Raw genomic sequence first — 21,014 nt, 5'->3', positions numbered from 1 at the left:
TCACCCATGAAGACCTTAGCCTCCAGCGGGCTGAATTCGGGCAGGGAGTCTAGACCGACCAGGAAGGGAGACAGGGCGTGTCGGAGCTGCAGATATCGAAAAAACTGTGTTGGGGGCATATCATATTCTTCTCGCAGGGCTTGGAACGTCTTAAGAACCGTGCCTTTCATTACATGACCCAGGGCCGATATGCCTATCGCGTCCCAGCCACTAAAGCCCCTCAGGGATGCCAACGCCGGCAGCCGCCCATTGTGCCAGAGGGGAGTCTCCCCTGTCAGTTTGTTCCACCAACCCATGCGGTGCAGCGCGCTGCGCCACACCCGAAAGACCACCTGTGTGTCCTCCGGAAGCTTCTTCCGTGTCGCCGCTGAATACAAGATGGTGTGTAGCGTGTCTGGGTCCATCAAAAACCGCTCGAGGGCATAGGCCGGATCGCTCCGATCCCCATACCACCATTCGTTTAGTATCAAGAGGTGGGACGCCTGATAATAGGACTGGATGTCCGATGTGGCCAGCCCCCCGCAGTAAGTGGAAAGAAAACAGGTGCGAAGTGCCACTCTCGCTACCCCACCCGCCCAAAGGAACTGGCTTAGCGCCGAGTTCACTCGGCGAAACCATACCAGTGGAATAGGGTATGGATGATTCTGCAATTGGTACAGTAGGCGCGGGAGAGCCACCATCTTAAATATGGCTGAGCGGTCGTAGATATTCAAGGGCATTCTGGACCACGTCATCATGTCCGAACGTACACGATCCCACACAGGCAGTACATTACGAGCCCATGAGACCCCCGGGATGTCCGTCAGGAATATCCCCAGGTACTTCATTCCTCCAGTAGCCCTCTGCAACCCCTCCGCCCAGGGCCCCAGACTGACGCAGTCTCCCAGCGTCCACAGCGTAGACTTCCGCGGGTTCAGGCAGAGGCCCGACACCTCACCAAAGACACGCATAATTTCCAGGACTCTCGGCCCGGACCTATTTAAGTCTGTAAGAAATAACAGGACGTCGTCGGCGTAAAGTGCTATTCTGTCCAACGGTCCCGCCACCCATTCCACGCCTCTCAGTTGCGCGTCTACACGCACCCAGGCCGCAAGCGGTTCCATCGCCAGGGCGAATAGGTAGGGCGAGAAGGGGCAGCCCTGGCGTGTGCCCCGGCCTATAGGGAACGGGCTGGACACCGCTCCTGCCACTCTCACGGACGCCGTCAAGTCCGTATACAGCAGTTGTACGTATGAAAGAAACCGGGGCCCCAGGTTCAGGCGAGACAAGAGGGCACGTAGGTAGACCCAACTCAGGGAGTCAAACGCCCTGTCGATGTCTGCTAGTAGAAGCGCCGCCGGAAACCCGGCCGCTCGAGCCGCCTCCACCACTACCTGGGCACGCCTGATATTGTGGCGTGTCGCCCTGCCGGGCATGAATCCGGCCTGGTCCGGGTGGACCAGGTCTGCTAAGGATGGGAGCAAACGATTAGCCACGGCCTTTGCCAGGAGTTTCGCCTCCACATTCAGGAGCGAGATCGGCCTATAAGACTCATGCTGTTTAGGAGAACTTCCAGGTTTACAGAACACAACAATTTCAGCGTGTCGCCAATCTGCCGGAAGGCGACCACTATCCTTGGCCGCTTCTAACGCTCGCCTATAGTATGTTCCCAGCTGGAGATGAAACGTCTTCATGAACTCGCAGGGAAAGCCATTGGGCCCGGGGGCCTTGCCGGCGTTCAGTTCTCCCAGCGCCGTGCCCAGCTCCTCGGCCGATAGGGGTAGGTCGAGCTTGGTTCGCCCCTCATCCGACAGCGCCCGTGGTGGGAGATCTGCCAGGAATTTGTCCACGCCCCCCCCGAGATAGATTCCCGAGGAGTATACTGAGCCTCGTAATAGCGCGCGAAACTAGCCGCAATAGCAGACGGGCCGTCACCGCTTCACCCGCCTCATCACAGAGGCCTGGTAGGGAGTGCGCCTGGACGTAGCCTGGCAGAGCCTATAGAGCATGGTGCTGGATTTGTCCCCCCACTGATAGATCCTACTTTGTGTAGCTAACCAGAGTTGGCGAGCCTCGTCCATCAACAAGGAGGTGTATGACTGTTGCTGCAGGAGCAGCTGTCCCACAGCAGCGGCATCATTCCCAATCGTACACTTCTCCTCCAGGTCTCGGACCCTATCTGCTGCGTCAGTGATAGCCTCCCGACGGGCCACTCGGGCTGCGGCACACCAGGCAATGTCCACCCCCCGAAGCACAGGTTTTAAGGCTTCCCAAAGGGTCACCGCATTCGTTTCCGGCCTGTCATTTTCATCCCAATAATGGGCTATTGCGGTCCTCATATGCGACTGATAGTCTACTTGCTGCAAGTGCCAGGTGGAGAGGCGCCATCTGAAAGGCTGTCGTCTCCTGTCTAGGTGGAGGTCCATCAGGACCGGGGAGTGATCGGACAAACCGCGGGGGAGAATGGAAGTGGAGGCCACCCGCCCAATCCAGCTCTGAGGGACGAATAAGTAATCGAGTCTTGAGAACGACCCATGGACTGCGGAAACATAGGTGTATTCGCGGCTATGCGCATGTTGATACCTCCATGCATCAATCCAGCCCATCCCCTGCACCATGCCGTTCAGTCTAGTTAGGGTATCGGCTAGGCGGCCCCCTCCCGGTCTATGGCGATCCATACTCCCATCCATCACGTCATTCCAGTCACCACCCACTATCGCCAATGCAGTCGGGATTTCAGCCCACACATCAAACAGTTTCTCTACAAGGGCTCCCTGCAGTGGAGGCGGGGCATACACACTCCCAAAGACCATAGTCTTGTTCCCCACCTTTCCGTTAATGAATACATATCTACCATGGCTGTATACCCATTGTGCTTCGTGAGAATAAGACAGTCTACGATGGACAAGGACGCAACCCCCCGCGACCCTCGCACAAAGCCAGCATGATATACCTGCTGATACCCATAGCGCTGTAAGCTCAGAGTCTTGGACCCCAGGAGGTGCGTCTCCTGCAGGAGTAGCACATCCGCCCTTTCTCTCTTTCCCAGCCGCAAGACCGCACCTCTCTTGATTTTGTCAAGCATACCCCTTACATTCCAGCTCACAACTCGCAAGGACGCCAGCGGGGAGTCAATGTCATGGGTATCACCCGCCATCAGGGGGCAAGTACAGCAAGGCCCCGGGTTCCATAGACCGCACGCACACATAGGTTGTTGAGCGGACACGAATAGACACTGTGACTGAACAAGTTACCTCAGTTTCCCCAACTTCCCCTCCCGCCCCCCTGCCCCCAACCTTCCCGCCGCAGCACCCCCATCCCTCCAACTCCACCACCTCAACCCACAACTACCCGACCACCCCCCCACCCCATACCTCACCAACATGGAAGTACCTGTCGCGGAATAGGGTATCACCAACCCCCAACGGGGGGGCCAGGTACCTACTACCCCAATGGATCCCCACCAACTACCCACTCTAAACTTACCTACCCCTTACCCAACTAACAGCTCCGTGGGTACGTCCGCCCTCTCACAGGCATTCCCCAACCCACCACCCCCATGTACACATGCTGCATGGAGCACACAGTGAAATGGGAATTCACAAGCAATATTTTCTCGTCCAATGCAGCCATGTTCCATCGAGAAAGTAGCAGAGCCTCCAGGCCCGGATGTGCGGTTGAGCTCGGGGCCTCAAGACGCCGATGTCGGTTTTTCCGCCTCTTCAGCCGCCCCAGCTTCTCCATTGCGGGAAGGTTGATTCTTCTGGGAGCGCGAGCGCCAGTTGCTTCTGCTGCGTGACCTCCGGGGAGCCCTCGGGGGTCCGCCTGTAGAGGAAGAGTCAGAGTCTCTGCCCGGAGGAGTATGCACCCTAATGCGGACTGTTTCGTCCGTCCAAGCGAAGACCTCCTCTGGTGAATTAAAGAATTGTGTCCGAGATTGGAAGACCACCCGGAGGCGCGCCGGGTAAAGCAGGGCATACTGTATTTTCAGTTCTCGCAAGCGCGCCTTTGCCGCAATGAAGGATTGTCTTTGTTGCTGCACAAGCTTAGTATAATCAGGAAAGATGAGGATCTTGTGGTTGTCAAACATCAGGGGCTCCTTCGCTCGCGCCTGTCGCAGTATAACATCCCGGTCATGATAATTGAGCAGTTTGGCGATCACATGCCGAGGACGGGCACCCAGAGGTGGCTTCGGGAGTAGCGCTCGGTGTGCCCTCTCAACCACAAAGCAGCGCGACAGGGATTCCGGGGGGAGCCACCCCTCCAACCAACGGGTCAGGAAGTCCGCCATGTCGCCCTTCTCACTATCCTCCGGAAATCCTACAAAGCGAAGGTTGTTCCTCCGGGCCCGACCTTCTGCGTCCTCGACCCTGAGCGGGAGGCCCTTCTGCAAGCCCTCCATGGTAGACACCTTCTTTTTAAGGATTACCACCTCATCTTCAACCTCGGTGATTCTAGACTCGGTTTCAGTAATGCGGGTCACCGCGTTGCGTAGATCCTGTCGGAGCAGAGTGACATCGGCCCCTACGGCCCCAATTTTTGCGTCAAGCATGTCTCTGGACTGCGTAATAGCAGCCATAAGGGCCGCGTTGTCAGAGCCTGGTCCCTGCGAGCCTCCCGCGGCCCCGGCTCCGCCGCTCGGCCCCGTGAATTTGTCGATAGGGCCTTATTTTGCAGTGTTGCCGCTATTGCCTCCCCTCGTCATGGTGAGCCCCTGGCACATGAACGCAGTCCAAGCCGGCCGCGTGGGCGTCGGGTGCACCTCTTCCTCACCCCGGGCGTGGGCCCCCGGACACAGTCACTCGGTCTCTGTCGGCCTCACTGAAGAACAGACGAGCCTCTCAGTAGGGTGGTGACACTGTAGCGCCCACCGGCCCCAGGAATAGCGCCAGCGCGCAGGATATAGCGTTCAGTATCCCAGGTATTAGGGGGCAGAGGCGCCAGCACCCAGGCAACTGCGCACCCCGCCAATCGGCCAGCCGCGTCCGACGATTTCCATGCAGAAGCTCCCTGTCAGCAGGTCCCACGAGCCTCCACCGGGTGGGGGGGGGCTCGAGCGGTGATGGCTACAGCGGCAATGATAACGAGCCCCCACCACTCCTGGGCCGCCAGGCTCCCGCGGTCCGACTAGGCCGCCGAGTGAGAGCTGGCCCAGTCGAGGATATCACCCCCTCCCCGCAGTGTCTCCTGCCAGAGTCGGCAGCTTACCCGGCCCCCGATGGTAGGTCGGCCGCGGGAAGATGGCGGAATCCTCCGCAGCAACCGCCGGCGGATCTCAGTGCAGCTCCGGGTCCGACCGCCTCCAGATGTGGGGCCCGGCGACTTCCGCCTCGCTGCACTCCGCGTCGGCTCACTTCCGGCCGGGCGCGAGCTGGCGCAAGGTCCCGGCTTTCTCAGGCGGCGCAGGCCCGTCCGCCGCGGGACCCGGATCCTCGGCGTGGACGCCGCTAGTGCTCTCAAGACCCCACCGGATCATTCTCCGCGCTGTTAGCGGCCAGGCATCTCATCAGGGCGGTAGTGGGTTAGGGCAATGCAGGATAGTTAGTAGGATCTTGTGCCGGCGGGACGGAGCTCTTTAGAGTGCGTCCGCCATGATCGCCGCCTTGGCCACGCCCCCCGTTTATTACATGTTTAAGACAAATATATTTCACTGAAAAAAGCGTAAAAAAATACAAGTTAAAGTACTCTGGAATGACAGAGAACATAAGCAGTCAAGTTGACCTTGGTAATGTACAAATAATGGTCTTAATTTAGCTTGACTGTGCTTTTCGGAGCTATTGATATGACTTGATTGGCAAAGATTGTAAATACAGTCTGCCAAGTATCACGCATCGGACATGAGACTAACGCATTTCAGTGTGGTAACCCGCATTACTGCACTGAAATGCATTGTGACGCATATAAATCTGTGTTGTGTCGACTCAGCTTTCACTGATAGCCCAATGCAGAGGCAGCGTACCGCCTGTGGCGGGTGCACCGCGCAAGCTGTGTTCCCGTAGGTATTGGCGCCAGCTCTGGCACTGGGAGCTAAGGTAGTGCGGGCAGTCTCACACAGAAAGTAACAACTGAATTACAATGCAAGATGTAACATGGATGAGATGAGATTCCCCTTAGCGTGGCTGAATGGCAGCCTAAAGTCATAATTCAAAGTAGTGTCACGTTGTTGCTAATTTCGCCGTAGGGGACGTCACTTCCTGCTGACAGGAAGCGGAAGTATTGAGGAAGGCACAGCTTCGCGCTTGCTGGTTTCTGCGGTCCGCGTTAAGGACGAATGCAATCAAGAAAGAAACCGGTTGGGAAGATATTGTCTCGCATTAACCTTAACCAGCGCAAGGTCATGATCCAACTGGAAAAGTCGATATCTGTTTTATTCAGACAGTGGACTCTCCAGAGAGATCAGAGAGCAGGCACCTAGATGGACTGTCTTGACTGCGTGGGAGAGAAGATAAAGGGTGAGCCGTGGAAGCTTGTTCTGAATCCAACAGCAAACTATATATCCCGTAAGTCTGTTTTAAAATGAAAAACAGTGCATTTGCGATAGCAGAGTACATGCTCATCTCTTTTTTCATTAAACTCGTGCAAACAACTACACTGTGTAGCTTCGGTGCGCCTGACCATCGCACTGTGGCTGCTCACTTTACTGGTGTGACATTTTAAAATAATACTGTCTGCCTGTGATCGCTGAATGTGTCTCACAGCCTCTCCTGAAGCTTGCCTAGAAATCAGAAATCATGCTTCCATGACACTACTGACTGCGGCGGCCAGAGTCCGCTAGTCAGCTGATTAATTAATTTATGATATTGACCCGAGGCAGCCGAGCTCTGTGTTAGGGCCTCTCACATCCTTTTTTATAGCCCTGAGACTCTACAGTCTAAACACTAGTCCTTGCTCTATTTGCTCTTAATTCTTAGCAGAGCCATGTGACCTGCTTTCTAGATGTCCGCTTTTTATTGTTTTCTAATGGTGACCTCTGGGCTGGTATTAGTAGTTACTTCACAGGCCTTACATTCCTGCTTACAGCATTCGCTTATGAATAAGGTTGCCCCTGCAGTGGCAGCCTTGCTGACTCTGTTGTTCACCTCACTCCAAGTGACCTCGTCATGTACAACAAACACCACTTTAAAAGTGATTTATTTTATTCTCCTTGTTTCACCATGCTCCTTATCTTTTATTTTTGCCTAATTAGCATTTTTCCTCCTTTTTATCCTTGTCAATACATTGTACCATCCAAAATTCACAAGTTTATTATATGCTCAGCATTGTACAAGAGAAGCAATCAAATAGCAATAGAATGAAACACATACTTCCTATTACTTTTATGAAATATGTAAGTAAAGAAGACTCGGTGTCAAGAACAGGAGAATGGGCAAGGCCTTCAATGCTAAGTCATGTGAAGTGATGTTCGCCCATCTTAGCAGCCAAGCTTATGTGTGACATTTGTATAGTTTCATTATACTTATGAGTCACCCACGCAGGCGTTTGCAGCAGTTTTAAGATTGTTTGCAGCAGTTTTAAAATCTTCTTAGTTTCTCATTGCTCAAATAGGTCTAATTTCTGATATTTATACGTTTCCCTAGTCTTCATTGCTTGATTTTTTGCTCGCAAGAAAGTGGCACTCATAGTCGTTGAAATATCACTCAAAATTATCCTAAAATTATGAAAATGTCACACATAGCCATCTGAAACCTTGGCAGCTACGTAACTAGCTTCCAAAACAAGCATCACAGAGTGCACTCCCAACTCTGCAGCAAAACTGATCATCAACTAAGATATTTTATTAATGTTGGGCAGTAGCTCATGCTTTCAGTAATGCGAGACCTATTGCCTTGCAAATGCTTGTCTCTACTTACATTGTCAAGGCCAAGATCTCTCGCAAAGGAAAGACCTATTGGCAACTTATAATGATGTGGAGATCAACTGACCTCAAGTCAGAGAAACGAGCCTTTTCCGTTAAATAAAAAAGTTACAGTTAGGTAGGGCTGGATACGGAAGAACAGCCATTTTTTCAGTTATTGGACACCGCCCAGTTTTTTGTTCGTTTAATCAGCACAGAGAGATTAGCCAACCCATGAACACTTTTCAAAGATGCTTGATCTACGTCTGCCTAATCCGCCAACTACTTTTATATTGGCTCACTGATCAGAGGACTCCCGCCTACCGTTTTGATTGACGTATACCGTGATCCATTTAGAGTCAGTAAATAAAGGCCAGCCGTTGATTCGTGACCAATGAACAGAAGCTGACGGCCCACTGTGGGCGGACCTATGTGAGTTCTTCCTCTTGTGAGCGCCGGGGAAACCGCCATTTTCTCTCTTTCTCCTTTGGTCGTTCGGGGTGGTGGACGTGTCCCTTACTGCTCAGGTGAGTCACCTTTCTGACCCTCACATTTTTTTCCGTTGGGTTGCAGCGTGTCAGAGGGGGTTTCTTGCGATGGAGGCAACGGGTTACAATGGTATGATATTTTGCTGTTTGATGTCGTTGGCAATAGTTTCCTCACATAGTCACGCGCGCCATTTTAAGTCTATGTGTAATTCTGGTTGTATGTTGGCTAAATATTTATTGAAAGGTTTAGAATTCCTTCCAAAAAACATGATCCTGCCCAACTTATGCGCGTAATGCTTCTATTTTTCGCAAACCACCACAAGTGACGCACCTAATATTATTGAGACGATTCAATGGACAAGTCCTTACGGCTGGTGTATGGGCGAAGATGCGTTGTTGGGTGGACGTAGTTATAGCAATGGTGTTTGTACCGTTCACTCGAACTACTTCTAGGCGGGGATTGTTGCGTTTTAACTGTCGTAGTGTTTTTCGGGATGGTTGCCATGGAGCACCTCCCGCGTGCCCTTTTGCAGTATACCGGAAGACCGCGTTTGTTACTTTGTGCTTTAGAGTGGGGGTTGGTATACAGATCCGGTCACGTGTTCTAACCTATTTCTCGCAGTCTAAAATGGCGCACGCTGTTGCTTCACTTGAATTGCTCTGGGTTGGGGCGGCTCCTGATCAACCTCTATGGCGGGAAGTCATGTGAATGAGGGTCCACTTCATCCGCAAAATAGAAATAACTAGTTGACAGACCAATGTATAAGTAGTTAAAAATGTAAAACCTATCCTGCTTTTGTAAGTCAGTGCTTCGTAAAACGCGGTAGTGTGCTGTTGTGTAGGAGACCAGATCCAAACTGTAAGAACGTTAAGTTACGTTTTCGCCGAAAATAGTTGGGCGATTGGTTCACTTAGTGATTACGTTTTTTATTTTCTTTCTTACAGAAATGGTTAAAGTTTTCGTTGGTAACCTGCCTCGTGAGGCAAAGGAATCGGAGATAAGGGCCCTTTTTGAGGAGTATGGAAAAGTGGTCGAATTCGACATCATAAAGAACTATGGATTTGTACATTTTGAAAAGAAAAGTGCTGCTGATGAGGCGGTCAGAAAACTCCACCACCACAGAATTCACGGTGTCACCATCAACGTAGAGCTCAGCAAAAGCAAAGCAAAAGCCTCCACCAAGCTTCATGTCAGCCACCTCAGTACCAGTTGCACCAACCAGGAATTAAGGGCGAAGTTTGAAGAATACGGATCTGTGCTCGAATGTGATATTGTGAAGGATTACGCATTTGTGCACATGGAACGTGCCGAGGATGCAATTGAGGCAATCAAGGGTCTAGACAACACAGAGTTCAAAGGTGAAATTAACATAGACAGTGAAGTGGTATTGTTACGATTAGCTAGTGTAGATTCACTGGAGCCAGTAGAAAGTCACACTAGATCTTGACTTTGAAATGCAGTAATCAAGCATCACTGAGGTAGAACCATGTAAAGTTAACGTCATGGGTATTATTGCTCCAAGCAGGTTAATGTGTGCAGGGGTTGAGGGTCTGAAATTTCAGCCTTAAATTGTTGGAATTTGCTATATATTTGGACTAGCTGATATCAGTGATTTTTAAACTAAGACCACGCTAGAACCACTGTTCATGGTTAATCTGTCCGAGCCGCCTAAATAGTCCTCTAGCCACCACTGGGTTTCCTCTGTGGCTTAACCGGACACTGGTCCGTTCCACACTTAGTTTGTTTATCCAAAATGTCAGAATTATGTTAATGTAACTAATGGCCATCGATTTCAGAACTTTTTAAACCGTGTTTAGTTTGCAGCGGCCTAGTTAATTTATTTGGATCGATTTAGGTGGTATGATTACACTAAATGAGCGAAAATTGAGCATTTATGTCTGTCGGATAAAAACTAGATTTAAAAATATGCTTTTAGTTATGGAGCACCTTATGTTGGGGTACTATGCAGGTAAGGTAGTATTACGTTGGGGTCCGCGATTATGATTTTGATTAAGTGGGGGTCAGCTATTAATAAATGTTTAGTATTGCCTTATTTTGTTCAAATGTTGAACATGCACTTAACTAACGACTGAATTCTGTTTCTACATAACGTGTTACATCAACTATTCTTGCGTCTACTCTCTTAAAGGCAAACGGATGCATGTGCAGTTGTCCACGAGCCGACTTCGGAGTACGCCCGGGATGGGAGAAACTAGCGGCTGCTACCGGTGCGGGCGAGAAGGGCACTGGTCCAAAGAGTGTCCAATAGATCGTACAGGACGTGGGCCTGAATTTCCGGACAACTTTGCTGAGCAGTTTGCGCCGTTGCGAGCCCCTGAGCCGTACCCGCCTGTACGAGCCCCCTCATATCCTTCAGCGTACACAGACCGTTTATATTATGATGATCGGGATCGGTATGGAGTCGTCGACTACTACCAGAGATATCGTGCAGGGGCTTACAGTGCTGCGGCCTTAGACCCCTATGCTGATCGCCGGTTACCCCCTATGCCACCAATGTCATCTACATCCCTGAGAGATACTCTCTCCGCTTCCCTAGATTATGAGAGACGCCTGGTCTCTGCCCCATCAACTTCCTATACAGCTTCCTACTTCGGGCGAGACCGCAGCCCCCTGCGCCGCACCTCAGCCGTGTCTACTACTCTCGGAAATGGATACGCATACGAGCGTACTCGGCTGTCTCCAGTTTCGTCGGTCTCTCGGAGTGCTATCTACGACCTTCCTCGGTATGGGCGGGAAGCGTATACGGAGAGGTCGCGGTACACTGCATATTAAGCGCAAGGTGAGTCAAATTTAATTGGTTTTAGTTTTAAGAGGGGTGCGGTTCTTTTGATTTGGTGCTAGTTGAATGCGATGCTACCAATGCCACCAGCCACAGCGAGTTTATTTTGATGCAGAGATGTGAACAAAACAGAATACGCGTTTGTGTGTTAAAGTGGTGGTGGTGGTGGTTCGGGGAAACTGGCTGAAGTCTGGTCAGTGAATGCTCCTAGTCCATTTAGAAAGGATCCAAGTCAGCATTGTTGGGAATAGTTGTCCTGCAGGTACAAATCAGTGCATTACTCCCCTCGCCATCTCATGAAATGGGGTGATTCTAACTGCATTGAATGCAGATGGGGGTTTTGAGTTTGATATTGGGGCCATGCTTTGCATTGGTTACTTTGCCGCGTGTACCCAAGTTAAATACACGTGGTTGTAGAGGGCGGTCAGAACATGGGATCTAGAGTTGCTTTTTAAACTTGGGATTGTGTATTTAATTTTCCGCTTGGGAGTTATAAATGCTCAATTCCAATACGCTAAACGACTCAAATGTTCAATTTGTGGTCGCGTGTATACGTTAATTGATCGCTTGATTTGAAGTACATCTAAGACTGCTTAATGGTTGACCATGCTTAAATGTTTATTGGGTGGGCGGTGGGATGGGAACCACTTGCTACAAATTCTGTGTATGGTTGCTGTTATGACAAGTTTGCCCAATCGCGCTAAAGCAGCACGTGCCTTTGTGTCAAGCCCACTCCACCTGCGCTTTTCAGTAACAAACTTCAGTCACATTGTGGCTAAAGCTCTGTAATGGTTGACTGAAGAAGGTTGACGATAGTAATCGGGCGGTTTAGCGGATTCCCAACAAGCTGGGTTATCGGAAAGTACTGTGGCACTTCCTCTAAGTGTTATGCCCTCTTCGCCATGACTTCTCTTATTAAGGAAATGGGGCAAATATAATATAAACTTGAATTTTCAATCTATTGTGCTTTTCTTTTTCCAGGTAGAATAAACGCAGGCTGAATCTCGGGTTGCTGTCGCGTAAGAAAGTTCGCATCTTCATAATTGTCGGCGGCCACGTTGCATCGGACGAGCCTGTTTTTATGGACTGTATCTAATACTTACCATTTTGTAATTTCTCAGTTATCTTCCAAAAATTCTCGTCAAATTCATGAATCGAGACTTGTTTTTTCTCCTCGTTACTTGTTTCTATATTGTTGCGTGATGCTTTTATTTCGCTGCATTTTTATAGTTAAGTTTCAAATACATGTTTTCGAGTGAAAGTTTAAAAAGTGAATCGGGATCGTGTTGCTCTAATTCTATAGAGACAACAGTCTGCATTAGTACTTTCAATTTGATCTGCTCAGAGGGAGGAGGGACAGTGTTGCAGCAATGGTGTCTGCTAGGAAGGATTTTTGTGCAACTTGTCTTAACGTGATTGTTATGCCACATTGTTCAAAGTCTAAAATAAACCGTCAACATGGTCCAGTTTGTTTACTCTTAACATTTATTTCAAAGCTGGTGTCTGTTTCAGTATCTGCTGACCTCTCGTTGGATAAAGGATGCAACTAATTATTTTATTTCCTTTTGCGATTAAAACGAGTGCAGCTGCCCCCTCTTGCTTACCGTGTTTCCCTTTTTATCCACGTTGCTTAAAGTTTCCTTAGTGAGCGCAGCCACCCACGGCATCATGACTCCATACTGCATGCATTTATCGCCAGCCCATTTATACCGGCCAACTTCTGTCACTATTCCACTTTTTATTTTATTTAAATATGGCGCATGTTGACCATGCACGTATTCATGCCCATCTGAGCCCCCTTTTACTTATTTTAACCCTGCTCCTACCTTCTCGGTGATCGTAGAAGCAGATATCACTCGTATAAACCTTGCATATGCTTTGTAAATTTACAAACCTCAGAACATGTATTCAGCGATTACAATTTATGCACCGCTTCAGCTGTGGTATCTGTAATACGATGTAACCCTGAAATTTCATAATGTGAGGGCTCTGGCAAATCTTTCTGTTGTCTGACCCCCCCCCCCCCTTTAGTCTCCACCAAACAAGGAATAATTTGACTCGAGTGATCAATGTAATGTAGCATGTTAATGTGAAAAAAACACCGTCTTTAAATCCGGAGCATCTTCCCCCTCAATGTAATTCCACACCTTTCTGAACCATTTCTCAGTTATTAAAGAAGTGCCTTCTCTGGGCATGTATCGCTACCCCCTCTTGCGCACATTATACTAAGCAGGCAGCAGAGTTTAAAGTTTGACATATATGTTTTTGAAAGGGGCCTCTTGAAACTTAAAACGATGTACTAGTGGACTGGTTTTTAGTGTAGACTAACAATAAGGTGGCAAGATCTTTAAACTAATTAGATTTAAGAACCGGGACTATTTCCAACCAAATAGGTACCGAGGCTAATTAACAAGATACATAATTGCACTGCCCAAAATCTTGCCATTTAAACCAACCTTGTATTTGGCGTTAAAAACGAATCTGAATCCTGCCACTAGTTTGGCAGTCCAGTGTTTAGAGGCCCATGGTCAGTTGGTAGATCTTGTGTTGGTTCAGGCCAAACGGCATTAGTTTGCAATGGGGAACACTCGTCAGCCTGGTGCCAGGTTAATCTCGCACACCAAGGTTACCCATGTGACCATTACCACACTCCTTTCTTCAGTGGATGCTGTTGAACGCCAAGAGGAATGTCAACTAGAGCTAGTTACATAAATTGCTCTCAAAGGCTTTCTTGAATGAAAAAATTAGGTCTTATAAAGCGCGAACTTAGCCCAAGGTGCTAAAACGGACTGTACATAAGGAAGGCAGAGAGCATTTAGCTGCAAACGGAGTGAAGAGTCACGTCTTCAAAGCCTTACGAAAAATAGATAAGAGGAAAGGCCTGTAAGATCCTGAGGAAGGGAGTTCCAAAGTTGGGAAGCAGCTGATCATTTATGGCACAGTAGCCCTTGTCAAAACATGACAATGCGTGACCTACAAAAGCAGGAAGACACACCATTGCAACCGCTTTCTCATCTGGCACTTCAGTTTGCCACAAGATTAACCTCGTGGCAGAGCACGTTCCAGGAATACAACACTTGCGTTTTTCAGCGTGAATCTTTCTGGATTCACTATGTTGTGCATTATTCCGCGGTCTAGTGGTTGCGTGCTGCAACCTGAGGCAGACCGCTCCCACAGAAAATAACTTCTCCTTAAGCAGGCTAGACATGTGCGTCAGGTGTGCTATTTAACAAAGTGGAAATGATGTATCCATTACTAGGAATAATTCAGACTGAACTCCACACTCGAATATGTAGTTGCCTCCCTAGCTGGGTCAGCTTGCACATCCATCTGCTGCCATCTCGTGGTATTTGCTGCATACATAAAAAAACTTGTTTTGAATTCTGGGTGTCCATGTATGATGACTTAAAAAAGTAGGGTAGCTTTCGATCAGTCAGTGCGCTACTCGCCTGTGAGGGTTCCGGGGAGGGGGAGACTAGCTTTCAGTACTAGCAGCAATATCCTCCCAAACATAGCTTTACTATTTCCTCATTCAAATCCTTGAGTGCCCAGTTTTCTTCCCATACCAGCATCTGTGGCTGAAAGAGCGTTCAGTGTGAAAAGGTCAGGTGTTGTATAGATGGTATCCATTTCACTCTGCTAAACCTCACGAGTGAAAACCTCTTCAAGCCTTGCAGAGCCGGGTGGATTGTCAGATGGTTCCAGGCTTGCTACATTAATCCCAAACCAGTACTTCATGCGCCTGCTAGGGGGCATGCCCCGCTCGTAAGAACACCCATGGAATGCCAAATGCGGCAATTTACGCTTCTCCAGATTTATAAAGCCGCACAAGGTGGCCATGCTAGGCAAATCACATTTTTGGCTTGTGACGCTTGCATTAAGTTGCGTGGTGCAAGAGTGGCACAACCCCAGGGTTAAATATGCCCCTTTGTTTGCTATTTATCTGCTTCACTCTGGATGAAGAATGTGGTGCGGTCTTAGTCTAGGTACTTAACTGAGTTTCCCACAACCGGGACTTTTCTTGTATCAAGTTGTGGGAATACTTAAGACAATATGGGTAAGAGACCTGCTAAGATTACAAATGGACACCAATTTATTTCACACATACAATAAATCCCAGCGGTTCGAAATTGTTTTGTAGTGACCACTTCCAGCAACATACAGCTTGTTTTTAATCTTATAAGATAAATGTGATTTTTACTTTTTGGCTTAAGATATGGGTGAATATGTTTTGCTCTCTTATGATCAGTATGCAACATTGGTATGTTTGTAACATAATTTTCATTCTCCGAAAGTAAACCCGTGATTTATGTAAGGATTTAAAGTATGCAGCACACTGAGAACTTGGTGTGTGGAACGCTGGTACTGTTTGCACACCCACGGAACATATTTGACTAAAGGAAGTTTATAACTGCTGTACGGGAAACAGACATACCACTGTCCTTCGTGCCAGACTGCTTGTGTTCTTGCAGGTGTCATAGGAAACTTAGTTTCCTGTGTGTCATGTATGAAATGGTGGTGATGGCTAGTGTTTTCATTGTTCCATGGTTTGCCTAGACTTTTTTCTGTCACGAAGGGTGGTTTTCTCTCACCTGGTGTTTGTTGATGGAGTACCGAGACCTATTTATGGTTGCTCATGAATGAGCATGGCACATAAAGGGTGGTTACAGCGTCTGATTAGTGGAAGTGTATTTTCTGCCTTCCTCTGGCTGGTGACCTAGACACTTAATAGAATGAGGATAGAGGCGGGGCTCGCCTCAGAAAGTAAAGAGATCGTGGGCAAAGTACTGCGGATTAGGTCATCCTGAGCAATGTCACATGATGCATGATAGTGGTGGGGTATGAGACTTAAGATCATTCAGAGTGATGTCGTTTTTCTGTCCCCGATTGTTTATTCGGCAAGGCTGAAGACACCAGTATAGATGTCTCACTTTTAATTGTACCCTTGCTTTCCATGATCTCAATTGAGGCAAGCGTCATTGCTACCTACAGAGGGTGCTATTACATAGCCCAAAGGCGGCTTCCAAGAAAATATGTAAAAGAGAACCACCGAAACCACATCTTGAACCTTACACTATAGATCCACATCCCCTGTGTACAAAATGTGTCTAAAAGTGGGACTATACCAACCCATTTGTTAAACGTAATACCCTGTTGTGTCTGCTTCAGTATTGAGACATCCCCAATGTTACCTGCTGTAAGAAGCATGACCACAAAAAGGCTGACCCTGAAGAGCAGCCTGCAGAGGTCATTAAAAAAACACCCAAGCCAGTTTTAGACAATGGAATCACATCCTCTGTCTAGAAGTTGTGTATAAAAGCGGACCCCCACAGATAGCGGAACTCTGAACTACTTACAAGGTAGTCTTTTTTTAATTTAAAGGCCAAAGAACTAAAGGGACACGGACCATCCCATTAGGTAACTCGTGAAGGCTAATAGTGAGGTACTCAACCAACTCTATTTCAAAACTTTAAGAAGTTGGGCCCCCGCGGAATCCGCAGATGGCAATTGTGGCCTAACAACAAACTAATCTAATGGTTTTCAGTATAACCAATTTAACTTTGGATACTGACGCAGTGGGACAAATAAATGTCGTATTAAAGCTAAACAGGATGTACTATTGTCAGCTGACAGGCCCCCAGTTGAAGTCTGTTTCGAACAGGAATTGGTAATTGATCACAATAAGTGACCCTCAACAGATATCATGGGGCGATTGTATACACGCCCTGGTTATGACAGACTGTCACTCGTCTTGACAAAGGTGGTAATAATGAGACACCACCGAAACGCGTCGACGCAATCTAACTGTAATTCAAGCCCCCAACACCATAATTGATATGCTGAGGTGGTAGCGATACAACACTGGTGTTATCAGGTCGGAGCAAGAATATACAAATCGTATCCAACAATTTTATGTTGTACCTGTTCTGTCTGTTCCTAATTGTGCAGGTCGCAATTAACTACTGTTTTAATCGTATTTTAGACTAGGGATTTAGATCATTTAGCTTATTATTGTCTTTTAATTTATTCAGAATAAATGAATTTTTAACTTTCCTCATGCTTTTGTTGTATGTACTTGTGACATTGTAAGGTTTGACATTTCAAATCTGTGCTTAGCTTTGCCCCAAGGGAACTTTCTTCTCTTACTTAGGTTTAATAACCCCACTTCCCTTGGCTTACTTAAGGGGTACCGCTCCACTTTACACACATATAAAAGCGGAACCTACACCACTTCAGTCAATTTCCAAATTATCATGACCATGGAAAAGAGTTATTGGTAGAGTACTCGGACTACAGTTTGACCAGGATTGGTATCTGCATGACGGGGATACTGCCTGAGGTCTGCACTTTCTGTAGATAGTCTCCCTAGAAGGCAAACTGCCTGCCTATACAGGAAGTGAGTATTCCTGGCCATACAAGAGGAGAGACTTTGCAAGGAGTAGATGCTTTGTGTAGTCCTGACATGGAATAGTTGGAGAATTAATAGGGGCCAAATCCAAGAGTTCCGTGTGTTGCAACTGGTCAAATGGCGTTCATCATGAACCCAATAAAGACCGATACCACGAATCTTGTGTGCTCTGCAATCTGCCATCACAGCTTGGTGCTTTCTTTGCTGTTGTCTGTGTGCCATTGCTTCAGAGGTGGGAACCCTGATCATCTCGGAGGACATCTGCCAAGGTCAAGATTCACCCAGAGGTTGTACCTACCTGTGCCATGTTCCATTTGTGCATAGCCTAGGAAGGCTACTCCTGCTGAAGAAGGGAGCCTCTTTGGGAGCAGATGTGTGGACGTCTTCCACCTGTCACCTTCGGAGCTAGGCTGCGGGCCATACAGTTTAAGAGCTACAGGAGCAGGACCGCTGCATGGGTCCTCCCTGTCCCACCACAACAGAAGACATAACTGTGGGACCTAAAACTTGGTGTAGAACGAGAGGTGGGGCAGCATATCTAGGTCTGCAACATGAAGTAAGACTAACTAGGAAATGGCATAGAGGTGAAAGCAAACGGAACTGCTGGGTGTATCTACAGCTTGGAGGTGATTTGAGTTAACTGCTCATTGATGCTTAAAGAATTCGGTTAGCAGGGAGGCACTAGACTCTTCTACAATCCTGTGGGTCCCTTCTTGAGGTGCTACACTCTAGTGACTAGAGTGTAGCACCTCAAGAAGGGACCCACAGGATTGTAGCCCTATGTCTGATTCTCCTGTAAGGGTATGATGTGTCATTACAGTTTTTTCTTCATTCAAAAGGTAAGAGCTGGGCTGTATGTTGTTGTCTCTTGGTTGACTGAGTTGTGAGCCTTTGCCCCCCACATTACCCCCCGAAGAAGTTTTTGACAGTCCAGTTTAGAAAGGATGTAACATGGCAGTTTGTGTAGCTAGCAAGATGGAACCAAGGACACTAATGATTAGCAAACTCCACCACCGTGTGTGGGACGAGTAGCTTTTGTCTGCTCTACTATATCTGATATACATGAAGTCTCATGTTAAGTGTATGCAAAAAAAGAGAAGGTTCAAAGTCTATTTATTCAGTTGATATACTGTTAACTGCAGTGGTTCCTAAACTGGCCTGCAACACATTACTGGGAGGTCCGGAGGCTCAATCGCCCGATTCATACTCGCATGGCAGCGAAGACGTAGTCTACCAATGTGGCAGCAGGGGTGATCACTCGATAACCACTGCCTTCTTCAAAATAGTCTCACCCAAGTGTGGCTGCTGCAAAGAAAAAGCTAAGGTGTACAGTGCTGACTTCTACGCCTGTGACAAAGTGGCACAGGTCAATAAGAAAACCAAAACTGCGATTACAACATTCAAAATGGATGTGGAATAATGAGGCGACCACCTCTGCATCCAAAGCACACCTTAATCAGAAGGAATCGATCAGCCCGAGAATAAGACTTAGGCACGGTCTTTATTCATGAGTGGCATGTTAAGTATGCTGCCTGGCTCCACTGACTCCAAGCCCACGGTGAGTTCCATAACATCCGGTTGTATGTTGGAACAAGTTCCTCTAACCTGCCTACTTTTTCAATGTTTTCTTAACCACAAATTGCTTTACCATGCATTCCTTTACCACACATTTTCGTGGTTAAGGCATGCACGGTAAACGGCTATCCGTGGCTAAGCTTGCCACCACCTCCAGAGCCCTAAATACACCCTCCAACCTCCTAAAAACTACCAGAATCCCCCAGCCCCCTAAAAACTACCCTGACCCCCTCCCACCCCCTAAAACTGCCCTGAACCCCCACCGCATAAAACAATCTGAACCCCACCCCCTTTAAATGGCTCCGAACCTCTTACCTGTCTTGTTCGCTTTCTTACCTTGCTCTTCCCTGCCCATCCAGAACACAAGGCCGACTGCCGTACCAAATGATTCCCCTAGAATCCACATTACCCAAATGTACTCCGTTTTCCCTGTTTGATAAAGACTAGTGCGAGGGGACAAGTTTGCCTAATTTACAGAGAAGTCCCCCAGGCCCAACACTGCACTCCTTGTAGTTGCACTATAGGTACAGGCACGTAAAACCTGGCTAGCACGCTTAAAACGTGAAAGCATTTCTAAAGTGTACGAGCACTTACTGTACACACAGCCAAGTTTATATGCATTTCATCAACTTTATATTATTGAGGCATGCAAAATAAACTCTGGGGGCAGATCAGCTATATTTTGAGGTACATCTGCCCCATAGGGGGGCAGAAAACCACTAGTCTAGCAAACGTTTCCATATGTGTGAACTAGCGCTTGGCTTGCAGTGTGTGTGGACTGTGGCTTGACAAGTGGTCTGCTTGGGTGACGTCTGGCTGTGTGCATGGATTATCACTTGGCTGGTGGTATGAACGGGTGGCGCTTGGCTGTCGGTGTGGCTTGCGATGATCCTTCCGTGTTTTACTACCCATAATCCCATGCAAACTTAAAATTTAGCTAACAATTCACATATTCCTCATTTCTATGTGGAAAATTCGTCGGATCACTGCGTTAGCTCAAATTTCCCACCACCCAGCATTTCCCTCAGTCTCTTGAAAAAAATGATACCTCACTTGTGTAGGTGCCCAAAGCAGAGAACCTAAAAACTTATATAAAAAAAATGAGGGGTAACCAAAGTGGGTCCAAAAAGGGCAGTTTTCACTTACGTTTATATGTGGACACTCACGCAAATGAGGTATCATTAGGTCGAGCTGGAGAACAATGCGAAGCATTGTCCAGCTCGACAACTATAGTTGCCCGTCTCCTGGGAATCTGAGACAGGGTTCGGGCACGTGCGCCACTTGGTGTCTGTGGACGCGCATGTCCAGGCCGGCGCCATGCCCATCTCCTGCCTCAGATTCTCTGAGGTGCGCAACCACACACGGCCGCAGACAGGCGCACAGACACGCATACACAAACTCTAGCGCGCACATACAGACACATAGGCGCTCCCCCCCTCCACTCACCGGGTCTGTCGGACTCCTCGCGGTGACCGTCCACCCACTCACTCGGGCTGTGGAAGGAGAGAAGACCTCGGCGCTGCCCGGGTGTAACTTGGCAGCCTCTCTCGGCAGGTAATCTCGGGCAGCCTCTATTCGCGGGAGGGAATCTGTCGCAGTCACAGCGACCACCACGGCTGATAAGAGCGCGCACAGGAATCCGGAGAGATGAGACTGCGCGTGTGGTCACGGGACCGCAATGAACCAGAGCGTGACGCGACGTGGTAGAGGCCGGGTGGCTCTTAACACACGGGTTGCGCAAGAGAAGGTGCTGCGTAGTGAAGTTATTTTACTTGTTATTAACTCTGAATGTATTGATGGCATGCATTTACAATGGGGACAATCTTGATCGCATTCCGACATCTGGGCTGTGCTCGCTGCGCCCATAGGAGCCACTGGACCTCTGCTGGGCCTTTGATAGAGGAGAGGAATGCGACCCTACCTTTTCG

The 21,014-nt window shown here is 48.4% G+C and overlaps 2 protein-coding genes across 3 annotated transcripts in view; one reads left to right on the top strand and one right to left on the bottom strand.

Moving 5' to 3' along the window:
- Positions 1-20,715, bottom strand: part of LOC144783266 (uncharacterized) — a 131,600-nt gene extending 110,885 nt beyond the window's left edge. Inside the window, exon 1 of the mRNA XM_078662332.1 lies at positions 20,533-20,715. The gene's annotated coding sequence lies outside the window, so the exon portion shown is untranslated. The remainder of the gene's footprint in view (positions 1-20,532) is intronic.
- Positions 8,189-12,564, top strand: LOC144781824 (RNA-binding protein 4B-like). Of its 2 annotated transcripts, XM_078660838.1 has the most exons (4): positions 8,189-8,340; positions 9,247-9,660; positions 10,452-11,102; positions 12,084-12,564. In XM_078660838.1, the coding sequence occupies exons 2-3, from the start codon at positions 9,249-9,251 to the stop codon at positions 11,093-11,095; spliced, it is 1,056 nt and encodes a 351-aa protein (XP_078516964.1). In that variant the 5' UTR covers positions 8,189-8,340; positions 9,247-9,248; the 3' UTR covers positions 11,096-11,102; positions 12,084-12,564. The 2 variants fall into 2 exon arrangements, with proteins under 2 accessions (XP_078516964.1, XP_078516965.1); XM_078660839.1 differs by lacking the exon at positions 10,452-11,102.
- Positions 20,716-21,014: the final 299 nt, after the last annotated feature.

Source organism: Lissotriton helveticus, chromosome 9 (genome assembly GCF_964261635.1).
Source record: "Lissotriton helveticus chromosome 9, aLisHel1.1, whole genome shotgun sequence".
In the NCBI taxonomy this organism is placed as follows: Eukaryota; Metazoa; Chordata; class Amphibia; order Caudata; family Salamandridae; genus Lissotriton; species Lissotriton helveticus.
This window is presented reverse-complemented; position numbering and strand designations above follow the sequence as displayed.

Coding starts and splice junctions, on each gene's coding strand:
- LOC144781824 (XM_078660838.1), top strand. CDS start 9,249: ATGGTTAAAGTTTTCGTTGGTAACCTGCCTCGTGAGGCAAAGGAATCG. Junction 9,661..10,451: donor AGACAACACAGAGTTCAAAG/GTGAAATTAACA, acceptor ACTCTCTTAAAG/GCAAACGGATGCATGTGCAG.